The sequence below is a fragment of the Amblyomma maculatum genome, chromosome 1 (assembly GCF_055883805.1).
Source record: "Amblyomma maculatum isolate TAMU_Amacu chromosome 1, ASM5588380v1, whole genome shotgun sequence".
Lineage (NCBI taxonomy): Eukaryota > Metazoa > Arthropoda > Arachnida > Ixodida > Ixodidae > Amblyomma > Amblyomma maculatum.
Genome location: NC_139344.1, coordinates 457106102 through 457126699, shown reverse-complemented (window position 1 = coordinate 457126699; position 20598 = coordinate 457106102). Strand labels below are relative to the sequence as shown.

The window sequence follows — 20598 nt, the reverse complement described above, 5'->3', positions numbered from 1 at the left end:
TTCCCTTCACCACGAGCGCCGGGGCAATTTTATGGCTTTCGTTCCTGCTTCTTTTAGCTGCAGCGCCTGTGCCCCGTTCCATTACATCTGCTTTCTATACAAAACATGCCCAGGGGAGGAGGAAGTGTGGGGTTATCTGTGCCTTTCACGTTGCCGCGTGGTTCTTCTTAGTACAGGGAACCTGCGCTGGAGTTGGGATGGAGGGATAGATGGAATATAGGAGCGTCCCCATTGAAACGGGGTGGTAGCAGTTGCTATCATGCTCATTCCCCCCCCCCCCCCCCTACATCTTAATTATTGTTATAGAGTGGTTAACTATACCACCATTCTGTTTATTGAATTTTTGTTTCTACATTACTAACATTATGTCATTTTTCTGCTTTTAGGCCACCAATCTTCTAGTCGTCTTTTGCTAGCTTCCACCGCAGGTTTATTCACCCGACAACTAGTATCTCTAAACCCCAGAGCTTCGGGAAGAGTGACTACGCCTGCATTGACTTCCGGATGGATACCATTACATTCGAGTATAATATTGTCAATTGTTTCACTGGAGTTACCACATACAGCACATTTGTCATCATCATTGTTAAATTTTTTTTTGTAGCTGCGTGTTCTAAGGCACCCTGATCTAGCTTCAAAAAGTAGGGCACTGCTTCTTGAGTTGTCAACGAAAGCTTCTTTCCTGATCTGCCTTTTCCACTTTTAGTATAGTTCCACATTCTGTTTCTTTTCCATCTAATTTATCGAATTTTTACCTTCTGTGTTTTTCACCTGTTGCCTAACGCTCTTTATTTCTTCGTCTTTGTTCCTAGTTCTTTTCCTTCATTGTGAGTCAACGCTTTTTATGTATAGATAGTTAAATACTTTAGATACCCATCTGTTAGTGTCCAATTTCTTTAGGCGTTCCTCATATAATATTGTTACGGACTTGTTCTCAAACAGAGCACGGAGGAAGAAAGAAGGAAGAGGAAGAAGTGTGCGCGCCCGTTCGACCTTTGTCTTGTGGCACTTGTGTCGTCCCCGATAGCCGTGTGTACCCAGCGTACTGAACCGACTAGAACGTCTCGGTCACGACGCTAAGGGCGTAACATTGTGGTGGAGGTGCTGGGTAACGATCCCTGGCGCTACAGACAGCACCGACACAACTGGAGCCTCGCCGGAGTCGTCGCCTTGCGGGCCTCGAACCGCAAACCAGCGCCATGCAATCGGCCAATGACCCGCAAGCAGCCCGTGGTGACGCGGTGATCCAGGCTTAAGACCGGCCTGCGGGCGCAGCGAACAGTTCTTCGCATCACTATCGGGAGCCCCGGACTTTCGCGGGAGCGGCAGGCGAGGACGTTGACGAGTGGTTGACCCACTACCAACGGGTGAGCCGCTACAATCGATGGGACGCCGCCGCTAAGCTCGCAAACGTGGTTTTCTTCCTAACCCATACCGCTCTTGTTTGGTTCGAAAACCACGAAGACTCTCTTACCACCTGGGACCGTTTCGTTACTGAATTGCGGCAGTGCTTCGGCGACTGTCTTGCACGAAGGAAGCGAGCTGAACACACGCTTACGCACAGAGCTCAGCTACCTGGGGAAACATGCACAACTTACATAGAGGAGGTCCTGAGGCTATGCAAAACTGCAAGCGCTAATATGACCGAGGAAGATAACGTCGGACATCTTCTGAAGGGCATCGCAGATGATGTTTATAATTTTCTAATTGCCAAAGGTGACCTGAACGCCGTCTGTGATGTAATTCGGCATGTTCGCACATTCGAGACATTGAAGACTCGTCGCATAACACCAAAATTTGGGCGGCTCGCCAACGTTCCATCTGTGACGAGCATTGAAGACAACTTCATTGACTTGTCGTCGACGATCCGGCAAATAGTTCGCGAGGAACTGCAGCGGTTTGAGCCCCCTGTACGGTCTCCATCATCTTTGCCCTCTGACGTTGTCGGCTCTCGAGGGCCTCCCTCCTTGCTCCCTTCGATGCCCGTTGTGAATTCTATCAATACGGCACACGCGGACGCTTACTCCAACAGCCCGACGCCAAGGTTCGATAGCCCTGGTCACCCGCCTCGCTACGACTCGCGCCCGACTAACTTCTTGTCGCACTATGATCAGCACTATGGGTACCATTCTCAACCACCACCTGCTCGCTATTTCCGGCGTCCAACCCGAAGACCTGAAGATAAGTTTTTGCTACCCAATGCACCCTGTCTCCTCGGAGCCCTCCAGGGAACAAGTTTTTCGTCTAACAACCCCCGTGTGCCGACGCTGCGGCATTAAGGGGCACATAGCTCGATACTGCCGCAGCCGCCCACTCACCCGTTACGATCGGCCCGTCCAAAATGCTCCGCCACGTAACCGTTTCTACGACTCTAATTGGCAACGGCCCCCATCTTCGTATGAATATCCCCAGAACAATGGACCGCGCAATCACTCTCCTGCTTCCGAACGAAGTGTCTCACCACCACCTGCCTCTTCTGCGCGCCGCTTTCCGTCACCACGGCCACGACGGCGGTCGGCATCGCCTTTGCCGGAAAACTAGTCAGCGCGGCCGCTGAGGGTCAGGCCGCTGGAGACTGTGCGCTGCCTGAAGAAATTCCTCCCTCTGTTGTTATGTTAAAGAACACGGTCTATGTGCTTGTGGATGGTGTGGCGACAATGGCTTTAGTGGATACCGGGGCAACCATTTCAATAATGAGTTTATCGTTTAAGAAGCGGTTAGGACGCAAAGTTATGTTTGTTTGGGACAGAAATGTGAATTTTCATGGCGCGGGTGGTGAGGTGTTGTGTCCCCTGGGAATGTGTAGGGCTTCGGTGTCCCTGGGTGGAACGGTATTCGCAGCGGAGTTTGCAGTGCTTTCGCGATGCGCGCGCCATAATTCTAGGTATTGAGTTTTTGAGAATGTGTGGCGCTACGGTCGACTGCCGCTCTGGGGAACTCTGCGTTTAAGGTTCCCTTCCTTCTGGACTCTTAGAGAAGCCGCACGTCCGTGAGGATGTGTTCTGTGTAACAGAGGATACCAATGTGCCAGCCTTGTCTATGGTGTGCGTCCCAGTTTTGTTCCCCAGCCGTGCTTCCGACACCTTCGACGCTACAGTGGCACCGCTTCATTCTAACTGTTCAAAGAAATACATTCTGGTTCCTCATGGCCTACTGTCGGTGGTCAAGGGCTGCTCACGGCTGTGGGCTATTAATTGTTCTTCGCAACCAGTGCCTGTGAATATGAAGATTGTGACCTGTAGCCAAGACGACGCCCCGTCGGTGGCTTTGGTTACTGATGCACCTGGCGAAACTGCTGCCGCTCCAGCCCCTGACTCGCAACTACGTCGGATGATCAGCCGCTCTCTAACCAGGGACCAGCGTGACGCTTTGGAGGCCTTACTGGTCAAGTATTCTTCCATATTTGACTTTTCCGAGCCTAGCGGCTCACGGTGCATTCCCGTGACACGTACCCGGCATCGCATTGACACAGGCTACTCACACCCAATTCGACAGAAGCCGTACAGAGTGTCACCAACAGAACGCCAGGTCATCAGTGAGCAGGTTCGGGATATGCTGGAAAAGGGTGTTATTCAAGAGTCATGCAGTCCCTGGGCCGCCCCTGTAATTCTGGTGAAGAAGAAAGATGGTACATGGCGCTTTTGCGTCGACTATCGCCGTCTGAATGCTGCAACAAAGAAGGATGTGTATCCCCTGCGCGGATCGATTACGCCATAGATTGTCTGCTCTCGGCATCATATTTTTCATCCGTCGATCTGTGATCGGGATATTGGCAGATCCCTATGCACCCTGACGACAAGGAAAAAACGGCATTTATCACACCCGATGGCCTGTTTGAATTTAATGTAATGCCTTTCGGGCTCTGCAATGCTCCAGCAACTTTCGAGAGATTTATGGCCGCTATCCTACGGGGACTGAAATGGCAAATATGTATGTGCTACCTCGATGATGTCGTCATTTTTGGCCGGACATTCGAAGAGCACAACGAACGGCTCGTTCTCGTGCTTGACTGCTTCAAAAACGCCGGTCTAGTACTCAATTCGAAGAAGTGTCGCTTCGGTGAGCGCCAGATTTTGGTACTAGGACACCTCGTCGATCGTGAAGGCGTCAGACCTGACCCTCAAAATACCGCGGCCGTTGCATCGTTTCCAACACCTCAGAACGTGAAGGAACTCCGAAGATTCCTAGGACTGTGCTCATGTTTCCGCCGCATCATTCCCCGTTTTGTTGATATTGCTAACCCGCTTACGTGCCTTCTCCACAAAGACGCTCCCTTCGAGTGGACATCAGAGTGTGACTCTTCTTTTTGCCAGCTCAAGTTTTTACTAACGTCACATCCGATTCTCCGGCATTTCAACCCTTCTGCTCCAACGGAACTGCACACGGACGCCAGTGGTGTTGGCATTGGTGCTGTGCTGATTCAGCGTTACGGCGACAAGGAACATGTTATTGTTCCTTAAGCAAACCTGAACGCAATTACACAATCCCTGAGCAAGAATGCCTCGCGGTAGTTTTCGCCGTTCAGCGGTTTCGCTGTTATCTATACGGGCGGCCCTTCACAGTGGTCACTGATCATCATTCCTTGTGCTGGCTGATAAACTTCCGTGACCCTTCTGGCCGTCTTGCACGTTGGGCAATTCGTTTACAAGGGTTTGGTTATACAGTTTCGTACAAGAGTGGACGCCGGCACGCTGACGTGGACTGTCTCTCACGTTTACCGCTTCCCACAACGGAATGTGACGCCGACAATTTTGATCATTACATCGCTGCGGTTTTACCTCCATTCCCCGATACCCGTACGTTCCGCACTGAGCAGAGGAAAGATGAGAATCTCCAACCATTCTTTACCGCTGCAAGGGACCCTACAGCTTCCACTCCCTATTGTATACGGAGTGGTCTTTTGTACAAAAAGGACTATTCTCCCACTGGTCTCCGCTACCTTCTGGTGGTGCCCGTCAGCCTACGCTCCTCTGTTTTGCGCGTTATGCACGACGACCCCACTTCGGGACACCTGGGATCTGCGCGGACGCGCTATCGCATCCAAGAAAATTTCTACTGGCCCCGGATGCGTGAAACCACTGAGAAGTATGTGGCTAGCTGTGCTCAATGTGCGAGTCACAAACGCCCCGCCGGTACTCTTCCTGGTCTTCTTCATCCGGTGACGCCTCCAAGATCCCCTTTTGAGAAAGTCGGGGTAGACCTCTTGGGACCCTTTCCCAAGTCTCATTTTTGCAACCGCTGGATCGTCATCTGCACTGATTACCACACTCGTTACTGTGAGACGGCAGCCCTTCCATCGGCTACTGCACACCAAGTCTCCCTCTTCCTGCTGCACTTTGTTATACTGCGCCATGGGCCTCCCCGAGTGTTGATCAGCGACCGAGGGCGTCAGTTCACCGCTGATGTTGTCGAAGAACTCCTTCGTTTGTGCCAAACGCATTTCCGACATTCTACCTCGTGTCATCCGCAAACAAATGGGTTGACCGAGCGAACCAACCGGACACTCACCAACATGCTTTCAATGTACGTCGCCGCCGACCACAAGGACTGGGACACTGTGCTACCATTTATAACATAGGCATACAACACCGCCCAACAGGAAACAGCAAGTTACAGTCCATTCTTTCTCCTCTATGCCCGGTCTCCGCGACACATCCTCGACACCATCCTCCCGTTCTCCACAGATGACGAACCTGAGATTGCTGAGATCCTGTGCCGGGCTGAAGAAGCCCGCCGGATAGCCCGCTTGAGAACTCTCGCCTCACAAAAGCGCTCCAAATCCCGCTACGACGACCACCATCGCCACGTCACCTACCTCCCTGGAGATATGGTCTGGCTTTGGCGTCCACTAAGGAAGCGTGGCTTAAGTCAGAAACTGCTCGCGCACTATATCGGTCCCTATGTTATCCTCGAGGCAATTAGTGACCTCATCTATCGGATTGCGCGCCTTACCAAAAGTGGCCGACGTTCTTCACGAACTGAGCTTGCCCACGTCGCTCGTCTGAAACCCTGTCATCCTTGTGCTGACGATTGACTCGCCCGGAGGGCTTCGCCTGCGACGGGGGAAGTGTTACGGACTTGTTCTCAAACAGAGCACGGAGGAAGAAAGAAGGAAGAGGAAGAAGAAGTGTGCGCGCCCGTTCGACCTTTGTCTTGTGGCACTTGTGTCGTCCCCGCTAGCCGTGTGTACCCAGCGTACTGAACCGACTAGAACATCTCTGTCACGACGCTAAGGGCGTAACAATATTTTACTCTGAGCTTCCCGTACTTCGAAAGATGCCCAGCCTATATCTCCCTGTACCGACTCATTTGTGGTTTGGTGGTGGGCGCCCAGTGCTTATCGTCCGACAGCTCTCTGATTTATTTCTAATGTCGACTGTAGCTCTAATTTTAGGCACAAAACCGCATTTCCGAAAGTAAGTCCGGGCACAATAATTCCTTACCAAATACCCCTCACTCACAATGCCCCATGCTTCATTATCCCGGTATTTCTTCGCCATTTTGCCTTAAGTGATTGCTCATGCTTTTCAATGTATGCCAGTACTTCGTTTACCCATACCCCGAGATATTTATATTCTGCTACTCTGGGAATTTCATTGTCTTGTATTTTAAGACCCTGATCAGTTGAGTCATTGAAAATCATTATACCCGACTTAACTGCGCTAAAACAGAAGCCTAGAGTGTTTCCTTCATCTCCGCAATACTTAACTAGAGTTTGCAATTCTTCCTGACTCTCAGCTAGCAGCACAATATCGTCTGCATACATCAAACCGGGGAGGCGCTGCTCTACCGCCTTTCCACCTAATCTATATGACAGGTTAAACCTAGGTTACTTTCTTGTATTTTCCGTTCCAGGTTTATCATATAAAGCATGAACAGCGGCGGTGATAAAGGACAACCTTTTCCTTCATTCGTTGATTGAATCCTTCACGGTCTGTTAATACTAAAAAGTCGTCCACATACCTGAAGGTGGAATAATGTAAGCCCTCCAAGTTATCCTTCAGGTGTCTGTCTACGTACATTAAGAAGATGCCACTCAAGACCGGTGCAACACTCGACCCAATGCATGCTCCAGCCTTCTGCGTATACAGCTTGTTCTTCCAGCCTATGAAGGTGGATTCCAGGTAGAACCTCAAAAGTTCAAGGAAACTTTCAACACTTACACCTGAGGCGTCAATGAAGTCACATTCATTATTGTCTTCTGTAATGCACATTTGTACACGCTTTAAGGAGGCAGTCATGGGGGAGGCTATAATATAAATCCTTGACATCCATGCTGAAGCTGGCACATTTTCTTGGGTTGTGTTCTTTGAGGAACACGACAAGGGCTTCAGAGTTAGGTAGCCTTAGAGGGTCTGATAAAGTCAACGAGGAAAGGTGTTTCTGCAAATATTTGGACACCAGGTGCTGCCACGTGCTCTTCTCAGATACGACGGCTCTGAACGGAACATCTGGTTGATGGGTTTTTGCCGAAAAGAATACTTCCAAATGTAATTGCTTGCATTGTTTCACCTGTTCACGTATCCGTTCAAGCCCAAGATCATCTAGAAGAGCCATAGCCCTCTCTTTTATCACGGTCGCTTTCATAGGAAACCTTTTGAAATTCTTCTCAACAGCAGCCTCGGCTTTTTCTTGAAACTGATTCTCAGAAAAAATAGTAAAATACCCTTCTTTATCTGATAGTATAACTCTGAGGTCTCTTGAGGCCATCCATTTAGCAATATATATTTAATAGGGCACTGTTTCCCCTTTAATCCTTCTTTTGTGTGCTCTAGCACTTCCAAGCACTCATGGATGCACCGCGACCTATCAGAATCTTCAACTCTATTTGCAATACAGCGTGACATGGTCACCTATTCAGCCTCATCAACTCTAGGCTCAAAAGCATGCTTAGGACCCAGCCTCAGCATCTTATCAATATCTAAAGGTATATCTTCATCTGCGAAATTCAATACCTTGCCTTTCTGATCTTTGTTCATCTTCTTTTTCCGTGGAAGCAGAGGTAATACCACCTTCCAAAAGAATTCCGTCAATCTTTCACTCAGGGCACTCCACTCTGTGTACTTGCGACACGCACGCTGCTTGCTGTACATGCACTCACACACGAGTCGTAGACAAGCCTTGAAATGGCGGGCTTGCCTCCACATCTCAGACACCATTATACGGCAGTGTTGCACCGGTCTTGAGTGACATCTTCTTAATGTACGTGGACAGACACCTGAAGGATAACTTGGAGGGCTTACATTATTCCACCTTCAGGTATGTGGACGACTTTTTAGTATTAACAGACCGTGAAGGATTCAATCAACGAATGAAGGACATTATGGATGTTTTTACTGAGTGTGGATCCGGGCTGGAATTTACTGTTGAGAAACCAGTGGACGATCGGTTACAGTATTTAGATATTTTGATTCAATTCGGTGATGATCATGTTTGTTAGACGTCGCTCTGACCGCCCCGCTCAAGATGAAGAGAATCTGCCCGGCTATTCAAACGGAAAGAGAAGCGAATAAGCAAGAATGTGGGGTGAAACATAGAAACCCATATGTTGGATGCAAGACAGGTGTTGTGTATAGGCTTCCACTCTCTTGTGGAGCCAGTTATATAGGACAAACCGGACGGTGTATTAATAAGAGACTACAGGAACACTGTAACAACTTGGAAAGCGGAAAGGACAAAACGTTTCTGGTATCACATTGCCAGTCATGTGAAATAATGAAGAAGGAGAAGAAGAAGTGCACTCCTAAGTTTGACAGTGTTAAGATTTTATATCGCCACATAGAGAAGATAACGAGAGAGATAGTGGAATCGTATTTTATTTCAACGGACAATAAGTGTGTCAGCAAGACTTCTCTTGCTCTTTCAAGCAAAGAGGTGCCTTTTTTAAGTGATTTTTTAAAGTAATTTTTTTATGCAGCAGGTGAATCCAGGGGTTGTTTCACGTGACTGTTTCGTTTTCTTCATGTTTGTTTTTCTGGGCCTTTGAGTAAACGGCTTAGGCTTAGTTGTGAGTCAGCGCTTGTACTGTGGCTTTCTTGTTTCTAGTCCCTTGTCTTCGTGTTCGTGCTGTTTATATTGACACACCGCTGCCCATCTTCTAGTGCCACCAAGTGGCCGAATGTCTTGGCGCGTGGCTGAGCGTCATCCTCGTCTTGCTCGAGTTTCGCTTGATTAAAAAGGGCCAGCTCGGTTCTTGAGCTGCTTGCTACGTGTGTTGGTGACATTTGGTGGAGGTGCGGGGTAAGATCCCATGTACGTTGCCCCCGAAGACGTCAGTGACGCCGCTCATCAACGCGTGGACGCGACTCCTGTCCATAAAGCCAGCCGTTGCCTCCGAGGCCTACAACCTGAGTTTGAACCACTGTCCACCCCACTACGAACCATGACATCCACGACGGGCAGCCAGACAAGTCAGCATTCCAGCAACACCCCATCGTACGTCCTTCTCGCACCTCGATCACCGCCATCATTCCACGGTGACCGGTTCGAGGATGTCGAAGACTGGTTGGCAACTTTTGACCGTGTGGCCGCATTCAACCAATGGGACGACGAGCGGAAGCTAATGAATGTGTACTTCGCGCTGCAAGACTCCGCCAAGACGTGGTTTGAGAACCACGAGACGTCCTTCGTCAACTGGGCCGTCTTTCGCCGTGAGTTGCTCACAACGTTCAGCTCGAGTACGCGCAAAGAAAATGCAGAGATAGCAATCCGTTCGAGGTCTCAGCAGTCAAATGAGAGCATAGCCATGTTTGTCGAGGACATGACGCGACTTTTCAATCGGGCCGACACTACCATGCCCGAGGCAACGAAAGTACGGCACCTCATGCGCGGGGTGAAGGAACAGTTGTTCGCTGGCCTCATTCGTGATCCTCCAAGAACTGTCGCAGATTTCGCGAGAGAAGCTACGAGCATGGAACGTTCACTGCAGGAACGCTGTACCCAATACGGCCGTCAGGCAAGCGTAGCGGCCACACCCTACTGCGCGTCCGTGCCAGCAGCTAGGGACGAGGCATTGCGGGAGCTTGTGAGGAGCATCGTTCGCGAAGAACTGCAGAACCTCCACTTGAATGCACCATCTGCAGTGAATTATTCTAACGGAGACGTCATTCGTGATGAAATCCGGCGAGCGGTGCAGCCACCACCAGCACCACAATCAGAGCCATGCATTATGACGTATAGTGATGTCTTACGTCGACCTGCCCCCGAGCCACATTCATTCCGCCCCGTTGCCGGACCACCGCCTCGCTACCTGCGTCCCGTCGAGCAGCAACAAGATCTGCGCCCCGTCGAGCCACAGCAAGACCAGCGTCCCGCCATCAGCAAGGCGCACTTGTGGCGCACACCCAGCAGACGGCCGCTCTGTTATCACTGCGGCGAGCCTGGCCACATTCTACGCAATTGCCCATACCGGAGAATGGGCTTAAGAGGATTCCCACCGAACGCGCCTCGACCTCGCTATGGAGAAAGACCACAGGAGATTGAGGAATACCTGGCTGCTAACGAGATACACCCGACGTCACAGCAACGGCAGCCGCGATCGTCATCCCCGAGGCGTTCTGGGTCACCCAGTCTATACTCCTCCTCTGGGCAATTCAGAGGCACGTCCCCTCACCGGGAAAACTAAACACGGCGACCTCCGGGGGTGAGGCCGCCGCTACGGCTCAGAATAAACAGCCTCCACCCGACGATTTGACGCGACGGCCCGAGCGGCGACGACCCGATCCGACGAACGTACCGACGTGCTGCGAACGCATTGTTTCCGGGGAAATTTTTGTAACTGCCGACAGTTGGGATGTGACCGCACTTGTGGATACCGGCGCCGATTTTTCCGTCATGAGCAGCCAGCTAGCAACGACACTCCGTAAGGTTCTGACGCCTTGGTCTGGGCCAATGATGCGCACTGCCGGTGGCCATGTCATGACGCCGATTGGCATGTGCACTTGCCGCATAGAGATCTGCGGTCTTACTTTCACTGGCACCTTTGCCGTATTAAAAGACTGCTGTAAAGATCTGATTCTAGGCATGGATTTTCTGCAAGAGTATGGTGCTGTTATAGACCTTCGGGAGCAGCTCACAGTATCGTTTTCAACCAATCGAGCCGTTGATAGTAATACGGACTTCCGGAAAACGATGTTGCGCGTCTCTGACGACCACATAACAATCCCTCCGAGAGCGAGCAAGTTCGTCACAGTCAAATGTGATCACAGCACCGACACGCATGGCATTGCCGAAGCTAACATGTCACTGCTTCTCACTCGACAAGTTTGTGTAGCTCGGGGCCTTGTCGAACTTGTCCGTGGGCAAGCCGAAGTGTTAGTGACAAACTTCACGTGTGAACCCCAACATTTGACGGCGAACACGACGGTCGCTTATTTTGAAGAACTTGGAGAATGGACAGGCCAGTACGCTTTATCCAACACGTCAGACCTCGACAATGCGATGTCTACAGCCATTCAGACCGATTTGAACCCACACCTCTTGCCCAGTCAGAAACGCTGCATAGAGAATCTTATCAATTCGTTCCGCGATCGTTTTGCATCAACCTCCAAGGTCCGACAGACGCCACTAACAAAGCACCGAATTATAGTTGCCGACGACCAACGTCCACTATGCCAGCGTCCTTACCGGGTGTCTTCAAAAGAACGTGACGCCATCCGCCGCCAAGTAACAGAAATGCTCCAGGACGATGTTATCCAGCCGTCGACGAGCCCGTGGGCTTCGCCTGTTGTCCTTGTCGCGAAGAAGGATGGAACCTTAAGGTTCTGCGTTGATTATAGACGCCTCAACAACGTCACGAAAAAGGATGTGTACCCCCTGCCGCGCATAGACGACTCCCTCGATCGCCTTCGCCGTGCCACTTACTTTTCGTCCCTTGACCTCCGTAGTGGATATTGGCAAATAGAGGTTGACGAGCGAGACCGTGAGAAGACCGCTTTTATTACGCCGGACGGTTTGTATGAGTTTAAAGTGCTTCCGTTTGGCCTGTGCTCGGCCCCTGCCACATTTCAACGAATGATGGACACCGTACTCTCTGGCCTGAAGTGGCAGTCATGCCTCGTATATCTCGACGGCGTTGTAATTTTCTCGGACACGTTCGACGAGCACCTGAAACGTTTGCGCGCTGTTTTCGAGGTCATCCGATCTGCTGGTCTCTCTATAAAACCCGAAAAATGTCACTTCGCTTTTAATGAGCTGAAATTTCTCGGCCACATTGTCAGCGCTCGAGGTGTTAGCCCAGATCCAGAAAAGACGGCCGCTGTCGCTTCATTCCCCAAAACAGCAGATAAACGAAGCTTGCGTCGATTTCTCGGCCTCTGCGCGTACTATCGTCGCTTTGTTCACAATTTCTCCAAGATCGCTGAGCCTCTGACCCGCCTGACAAAAGACGCCGAACCGTTCGTTTGGGGCCCCGTCCAGGAACAAGCCTTAGCGGAACTCAAGTCCCGTCTCCAATGTACACCTATACTTGGCCACTTCGACGAAGAGGCTGACACGGAACTGCACACGGATGCCAGTAACATTGGCCTCGGTGCGGTCCTTGTTCAGTGCCAGGACGGTGCAGAACGGGTCATTGCTTAAGCCAGTCGCACTTTGTCCCGTTATGAAGTTAACTATTCAACTACGGAAAAGGAGTGCCTCGCTGTTGTGTGGGCAGTCATGAAATCTCGTCCGTACTTGTACGGTCTTCCGTTTCGCGTCGTGAGCGACCATCACTCACTGTGTTGGCTGGCAAACCTGACAGATCCATCGGGTCGGCTTGCTCGATGGAGCCTTCGGTTGCAAGAATTTGACGTTACTATCGTGCACAAGTCCGACAAGAAACACAGTGATGCTGACTGTCTGTCCCGCGCCCCTATTCCCTGCCACACGGACGGCTGCGACGACGATACCGCTTTCCTCGGTGTTATTACATCGTCCACGTTAGCCCGAAAGCAGCGGGCCGATTCTGAACTTTTGCCCCTCATCGAATACCTGGAAGGAACCGGGTCATCTCCTCTTCAGCTCTTCAGGCGCGGACTGTCGTCATTTTGCTTGCGCGATGGTGTGCTCTACAAGAAGAACTACGGTCCAACAGAAACTGTTTATCTGCTATTAGTACCCACCACGCTTCATGACGAAGTTCTTCGTGCGTGCCACGACGACCTTTCTTCCGGCCATCTCGGTTTTTCTCGCACATTGGCACGGATACGCTGAAAGTACTACTGGCCCAAGCTAGCTGCCGTTGTGCACCGCTACGTCCGTACCTGCTGTGAGTGCCAGCGGCGGAAGACACCACCCATTAAACCAGCTGGCCTCCTGCAGCCTATCGATCCCCCGAAATTCCCATTTCAACAGGTAGGCATGGACTTACTGGGCCCATTCCCGAAGTCCTCAATGGGTAACAGGTATATAGCGGTTGCCACTGACTAACTCAGCCGCTACTGTAAGACCAAGGCCATTACCCGTGGTACCGCAGAGGAAGTTGCGCATTTCTTCATTCATAACATTGTACTCCGTCACGGCGCCCCAACAGTCGTCTTAACTGACAGGGGAACCTCGTTTACGTCGGCACTCACGAGCGAGGTCCTTCGACTCAGTGGCACCACCCACCGAAAAACAACTGCCTATCATCCTCAAACTAATGGACTAACTGAGCGGCTTAACAAGACAATTGCCGACATGATTTCTATGTATATAGACGACGATCATGGGAACTGGGACCGAATTCTGCCGTACATCACGTTCGCATACAACACTGCGCTTCAGGAAACCACACGCTTCACTCCTTTTCATTTGGTCCACGGACGCGAACCTTTGACTCTGCTGGATGCCATGCTTCTTCCGGATTCTGCTCCCTCCACTGTCGTGGGGGCTGACCAATTTATTCATGACGCAGAAGCCGCACGCCACCTTGTCCGACAGCGAATTCGGCACCAACAAGTACACGACGCCCAGCGCTACAACCTGCGACACCGAGAGGTGACTTACACACCCGGCGATCAAGTCTGGGTTTGGAGCCCAATACGGTTGCGAGGGCGCTCTGAAAAGCTTCTGCGCCGTTACTTTGGACCCTGCGAGGTGCTCCGTCGCCTCAGCGCGGTGAACTACGAGGTGTTACCACAAGGCACTGTCCGCTCCTCTCGGCATCCGAAGTCTGAAGTAGTTCACGTCGCCAGAATGAAGCCTTATTACAATCGTTAAACAATTTTAGGGTCCAAACCAGAGCTAGAGACTCCCGTATAACTTGCCCCGCTTTTCTATCGTTCCCTTACGTTTGCGGCATCGGGTCGATGCCTCTTGGAAGGGGGGCAATGACACACCGCTGCCCATCTTCTAGTGCCACCACGTGGCCGAATGTCTTGGCGCGTGGCTGAGCGTCATCCTCGTCTTGCTCGAGTTTCGCTTGATTAAAAAGGGCCAGCTCGGTTCTTGTGCTGCTTGCTACGTGTGTTGGTGATAATAATAATAATGAATAAGTACCAACTCGCCCAACAAAGTATCTTGGTACGTCGTTGTTCAATGGCTTCCCTGATTTCCTTATTTCACCAGCTCCGTGGCTTCCTCCTTCCATTCCAGCCGTTTGCTTCTTTAACCTCCTTAATTTTCCTCCTTATGAGTAGTTCTACCTTATGTGTAGTTTTCCGCGTACTGCCAGTGCCGCCTAGTGGCCGTCGCGCCACTGCCTTGGTAGGACGGCTGAGACTCCCGCGACTGGAGGCGCTGAAGAGCGGCTAATTTATCACGAAACAAATGGCATGTTGCGTTTAGAAGCACTCAGTTGCGATAAAAAGATTTCTCTGTAGTCTATTCCACCGCAGTCGTACAAAGCACTGTGGCGGTAGAACTCAGCTCTATTCAGGAGACTGCATGAGTACAGAAAATTATAGAGCTTTTCGTTGGAGCGCTACTTGCGCTTCATAACGTGGCTTTGCCTGCCGCAGCATACATATATAGAGATCTGTATATTCGCTTTTATCATTAGCGCAATGGGATGAGAACGTGTTGTGAAGGGCGCCTTTTAGAGTGGGCGTGAGCTTGAGGATCCCGCGCGAGCATTGGATCGTTGATCGTTGCAAGATGGACGGCAACTCATAGTCAACAAAGGGCAAAAGTAAGTGGCATCCTGGTGTGCATATTGCGGTCATCTATAGATGAACAACCGAGAGAGTTAACCACCTATCCGAATGCGCAGTATTTTCTCGGAAGTGCAAAAAGTCGGCTAATGCCCTAACCTTTGCCCTAATGCCCTAATGCCCTGCCTTTCAGACTTCTTCCTGACTTAAACTATCGAACATTTCTAGTGACTCTTTAACAATTTCTGAATGGGTCAGTAAGTGAGCCGTGCTCGAAAACAAACCCCCCAATGAGGTATATAATTTATTCGTTGTTTTTTTTTCGAATAAAAGATGTATTTCTTCAGGAGTACAGAAAGCGCTTTTGACGTTTAAGTTGGATATTTTAGTTTGTTGGCTGACATATCTCTGAAAACGTTCACGCAATATTTGTTTTAGGACTCGTACGAACGTATAGGTAGATAATCTCCATGTTTAATACAGACAAACTTGCCTATTGTAAATATCACGATGAAGTATTGTTTTATGACAAGTATGCTGCTAATTCATCATTATTGTTCGAGTGTTTTATTTTAGCACAAAATAGTCTAGATGCGCCAATCTCGCCGCAGTCGGCGCACGGGTTGGATGGAGAACGCACGCACGCACGCACGCACGCACGCACACACACACACACACACACACACACACGCACGCACGCACGCACACGCACACGCACGCACACACACACACACACACACGCACACACACACACACACACACACACACACACACACACACACACACACACACACACACACACACACACACACACACACACACACACACACACACACACACACACACACACACACACACACACACACACACACACACACACACACACACACACACACACACACACACACACACACACACACACACACACACACACACACACACACACACACACACACACACACACACACACACACACACCGTTAAATGGTGCCTGCTGTAATTTTAATTCTGAGCAAGGAACATAGAAACAATCTTTTTTTATTAACCATCACCGATACTAACATCATCCTTCGATGCAGTTCTTGGCTCTTAAGATAGAGAGCACGTGTTTATTCTAAGGAGATTTAAGGTATGGCAACTCTCCCCCACGCTCTCACGTTACAGGGCACCGATAATGTCCGCCCAACATTTATCAATGGAACAATTGTGGCCACTTAACTATTTACACTCCTAGCAGTGTGAAACTTTTAGATACGTGCTTCGCAGAGGATGTCGGTGTTATTCGCTTAAAAGAATGAACGAAATGTACTTAAACCCATCAATTGCTAGTCGTTCGCTGTCTTAAACAGACAAGTGTCGACGACTGCAGGCTTTTGTTTTTCTACAGATGCGTTCAACAGAATCGCCCTAAATAACGGTACATTATATTTCGCGATACACGCGGCACTTTTTTACTCTACAAATTTTCTCATGATGGAGCTGTTGAATCAATATTTGCTCCTTCAAAAGGGCAGTAAGTCAGTACTGCACGCGTTCAATGCGCTTAAAGCGCGCAGTATTCCGAAATCCTACCGAATATTAATATAACGTTTCATTTTGCTGTGATATATTTACCCTCCACTAGCGATGCTTTAACGCATTAGAATCGTATTGGCTAGAAATTGCGCCCGTAATTCACAGTGCAGTGACGCTCCAGTTTGCAAGCGTCCCCCCATAGCAAGAAAAAAAAAAAAAGAAACCGAACTCTCGAGAATCGTTTCTAAATCAAACCTGCGCGTAGCGAAGTTATAGCTTCGTTAATGCAGTGGCGGCGTGGCACGTAGCCTAGTTGGCAGGCAGCTGATGAGGTCAGGTTGCACCTTTAAATCAGTCTAAAAGGAAACTCCAAGTTCTTCAGTACATTAAATCTATTAAATCTGCGATAAAACTATTATGTATGAAAGAGAAAACTTCACCACCTCTGCCCTCCGTCACTCTCGTCCTCAAGATTTTTTCAGCGCCGATCCTCCCTCACCCTCTGAGTCAAATCCTCACGAAATGAGGGTGAGGACGCCCTCATGAGTGTTCGCTCTCGTGAGGATGCCCATGTCTGTTTCCAAGAAAAAAGTGGCCTTTTTCTACCATGAGGATCCAACAGCCTCATCTGTATCCTACCACGAGGATCCAACGGCCTTATCTGAAAAAAAAAAAAATACGAAACTAATATATTTTTGCAGTGTTGAGAAAGTGTTTATTTCTGGGACGTGCTGTGTACAAAAGACTATTAAAAAAGTTACCGCTCACCTCGTATGGAGTTGGATTTTTGCCTGCAGATAATGAAGATGATTTTCCTGGGCCTCTATTACATACGATGGTCCCGAATGACAGGGTATCACTGTGACATTGATATTTGGACGGCACGCATGTGCTTTCGTGAAATTTTTCATAAGTTTATTGAAGTTTTGAAATCCCAAACATGTGCCCCGACAGGTTACCATGGTTAGAGCCGTTGGTGCGCTTAGAGAATTTTAGTATGTCAAAGCCATACTCGTCAAAATTGGCGGGTTTCATTTTTTTTTTCTGGAATATATTTTCATGTCTGCCTGGCAACAAATAATAAAAAGCAGCCGTGGAGTAGCGGTTAGAGAGCCGGTTGTGGGGCAGAAATATCGATGTTCAAATCCCGTCTCTGCGTCGAAGTTTTTTTAAACTTTTTTTCATTTTGTAAGTTCAATCATGTTACTGCATAGCTGTGAACGTTTTTTTTTCTCAGGAAACGAGGGTCGCCGAACATACAGGAAATTCCGGAATTACAACTCCGCCCGGTTTCATGCCGGTTCAGATCCGGTAAAGCGAATCTTAAATTAAATTGATACGGGATTTTTGAATAGGGGAAGAAGATAATGCAGCGCTAATGACTGGTCGTTGTCAGTAATGGAATAACTGCTTTCTCTTCATTTCTTGTGTTTTATTCGAAATGGCACATTAAACTAGGGCGCGCCTGCAAGTTTGCTTCGTTCCACTGTGCAGTTATCCGAAACCACTCTGGAGCTTGATGTTGCATCGAAGTGAACAGTCACGCTGGGGCATGCCAACCTGATAGCCGGAAAATCTTGGCACACATTCACAAGGGGGAGCACTGGCTCAAGTCAGAGTGGCACTATAACACATTTCCTTTCTTGCTCTCAGAATGGATCCCAGCAGTACCTACTGAACTCGCTCGCAAGATAATGACTTGTAAAGCACAAGAGAGAATTAAACTCTGTTTCCGCACACTGCACACCTAATGTTCACAGCCAGGACAAGTGTGTAAGCTCTCGTACAAATCAGTAGGATCCTACTTCGCTGGACAGCGGCAACATCTAAGATCACTACGAAGTCAGACGCACAAAAATTGATGCCGCTGTCTAGCTTCTTTTCAATTTGACTGAGATGCGGACTGAGACTGGAACCCTACGCGAATGATAGCGCTGGAATACAAGAAAGTGCGATCTGCCCAGGCCGCAGGAAAACACGGCTGGCACATGTGAGAGCGCCCATTCGAATTGCTGCGCTTCTTCTGAGATGGCACAGGTCCATGGTTCTTGCAGGTGTCATCAGGGATGGTCTCCCTGTCAAGATGATCTCTCGCTCAGGATGGCCTGTACAGCGGGACCATCAGAAGTCGCTGTCATCCTCTTCGTCCAGGTCGAGCCAAAGCTTCCAGAGGCCCGTGTCCTTGGAGCGTTCCCTGAGCAGCCGCTCCAGCTGGCGTTCCTGAGCCGCGTTCAGTGTGGACCGCCAGTCGCCCACAGTACCGCGGCGCGCGAATGTCCGCGTGCGAATGGCGGGTGCCTCCACAACCACGTCGTCTTCTTCGTCTTCCTTATCGTCGTCCTCCTCCTGGAATCGTCGCACGGTGCGCGTGGCGTGCTCTTTCATGAAGTCGTACGAGCTGTGGTGAACGATCATGTCGAGTGTGCTCTCGTCCAGCGCCACTGTCTCCAGCCACTCGTCGCCCAGGAATTGTGCAAGCTTCTCGATCACTTCGTGCGGTGCTCTCTTGATGTCTTCATACAGAAGAAAAAGCACGTTGGGCTCGTCCCGGCGTGCGTACCAGCCGCACACGTGGTCGAAGTAGTCGCCCCAGATCATGTCGCCGCTCACGAACTCCTGCGTCATGGTTTAGGAAAATGAGAAATGAGGGAAAGACATGTAGCGGGAATGTGGCATAAAGTAAAACAATCAGCTCGAGGTTGCACAAAGCTGTCTGTGCAGTTCTGTTTGGCTCCTTTGAGGACGCTGCGTATTTGTGCAGAGAAGCTTTTCAAGAGAGGCTTAAGGGAGGGATGGTCCTTTCTCAACAAAAAGAAATGGAAAAAGTGCTCTGCGACGACGCGACGCAGAGTACAGGCTGGGATAGCAAGCGTGGGTTTGGACTTCAATACGCCGCCGCGGACTGAGGGAAACGCTCGTGCGGCGGTAATTCGAACCACACAGAGTCCTTCGATGCATCGGACAGCTTGACTACGAAGCTATCTCCGACGGCACGACCACACCCCAACGGCGCCGGGCGCGCCCAGAAGTAGTCCATATTGTGCGCCTCAAATGTTATTTCGCGCGATAAAGTTATTTTATTATCTAGTGTTTTGTTTACCTTACTGAGTTTATTTTGTAAGCATCGGGTGTATACTTTTTTAAGGAAGGAGTAATGCCGCAAACCATTCCAAACTTTATTTGTTCTTTTCTTGGTAGCCGCCGGCATGCGACCTTATCATTGATTCTGGCACGCTGATCAATTCTGTATTCTTTGTTCATGTGTGTTGTCGGGAGACGCAGCCTTATCAGTTTCTTTGTCGCGAAAGATGTGCCGAAATGTGACTCGAAGATTTCGGCCACTCGCGTATGTTTGTGCGGTGTTCTAGGTTGTGATAGTCACCGTTTGTGGCTTCATCTAGGTGTTTCCTCGCCTCCTTTAAATTGAGTGTTTGTCGGTGTGACGGCATTCGTAATTCGACGAGCACTTTTGCTGCAATCGCCGCCGTCGAATCGTTCAGTTATTTTCAGGGCGTAAGACAACCCAATAAACAGTCGATTTCAGTGTGATTACGCCTGTCTTCTCTTTTGCTGCCTACGGCCTTGTCACGACCACGTGATAATATCACCGAAGCGCATACTAAAGACATGTGAGTTACGCTGGGGCCTGGACTTCGCAAAGGCCTTCGATAACGGCGAACACAAAGCAATAGTAGAAAACCTACATGATCTCGGTGTAGGTGCAAAAACCTAAAACCTACATGATCTCGGTGTAGGTGCAAAAACTTACGCGTAAGGGGCTCTCTCTCAAAGCGACAAGTAACCACCCAAATCTTTGAACACGATTCGGACAAATTTACGCTGGGCGGCAGAGGAAAACCCTACAACTCAGTACTTTCACCCCATGGTCTTCAATGTTGCACCGACCAAGCTTCCATCAAAGCTAGAAAAGTTGAGGGCCTAAACCACAGCCTGTACACGAACATCACACTCTGGACCGCGGGAAGTAGTGATGGCACCCTTCAAATTGAAGGCACCCTTCAGGCACCTG

The 20598-nt window shown here is 49.7% G+C and overlaps 2 protein-coding genes across 3 annotated transcripts in view; both read right to left on the bottom strand.

The window, feature by feature from the left end:
- The window catches only part of LOC146209732 (sulfotransferase 1C2-like), a 346269-nt gene that overhangs the window by 304768 nt on the left and 20903 nt on the right, over nucleotides 1-20598 (bottom strand). The gene's annotated exons all lie outside the window — the stretch shown is intronic.
- LOC146209731 (sulfotransferase 1C2-like) overlaps nucleotides 17783-20598 on the bottom strand; it is a 123537-nt gene continuing 120721 nt past the window's right edge. For both annotated transcript variants that reach the window (XM_084603328.1, XM_084603323.1), the window contains exon 4: nucleotides 17783-19184. In XM_084603328.1, the coding sequence (XP_084459454.1) occupies nucleotides 18690-19184 (495 nt within the window). In that variant the 3' untranslated portion in view covers nucleotides 17783-18689. The remainder of the gene's footprint in view (nucleotides 19185-20598) is intronic.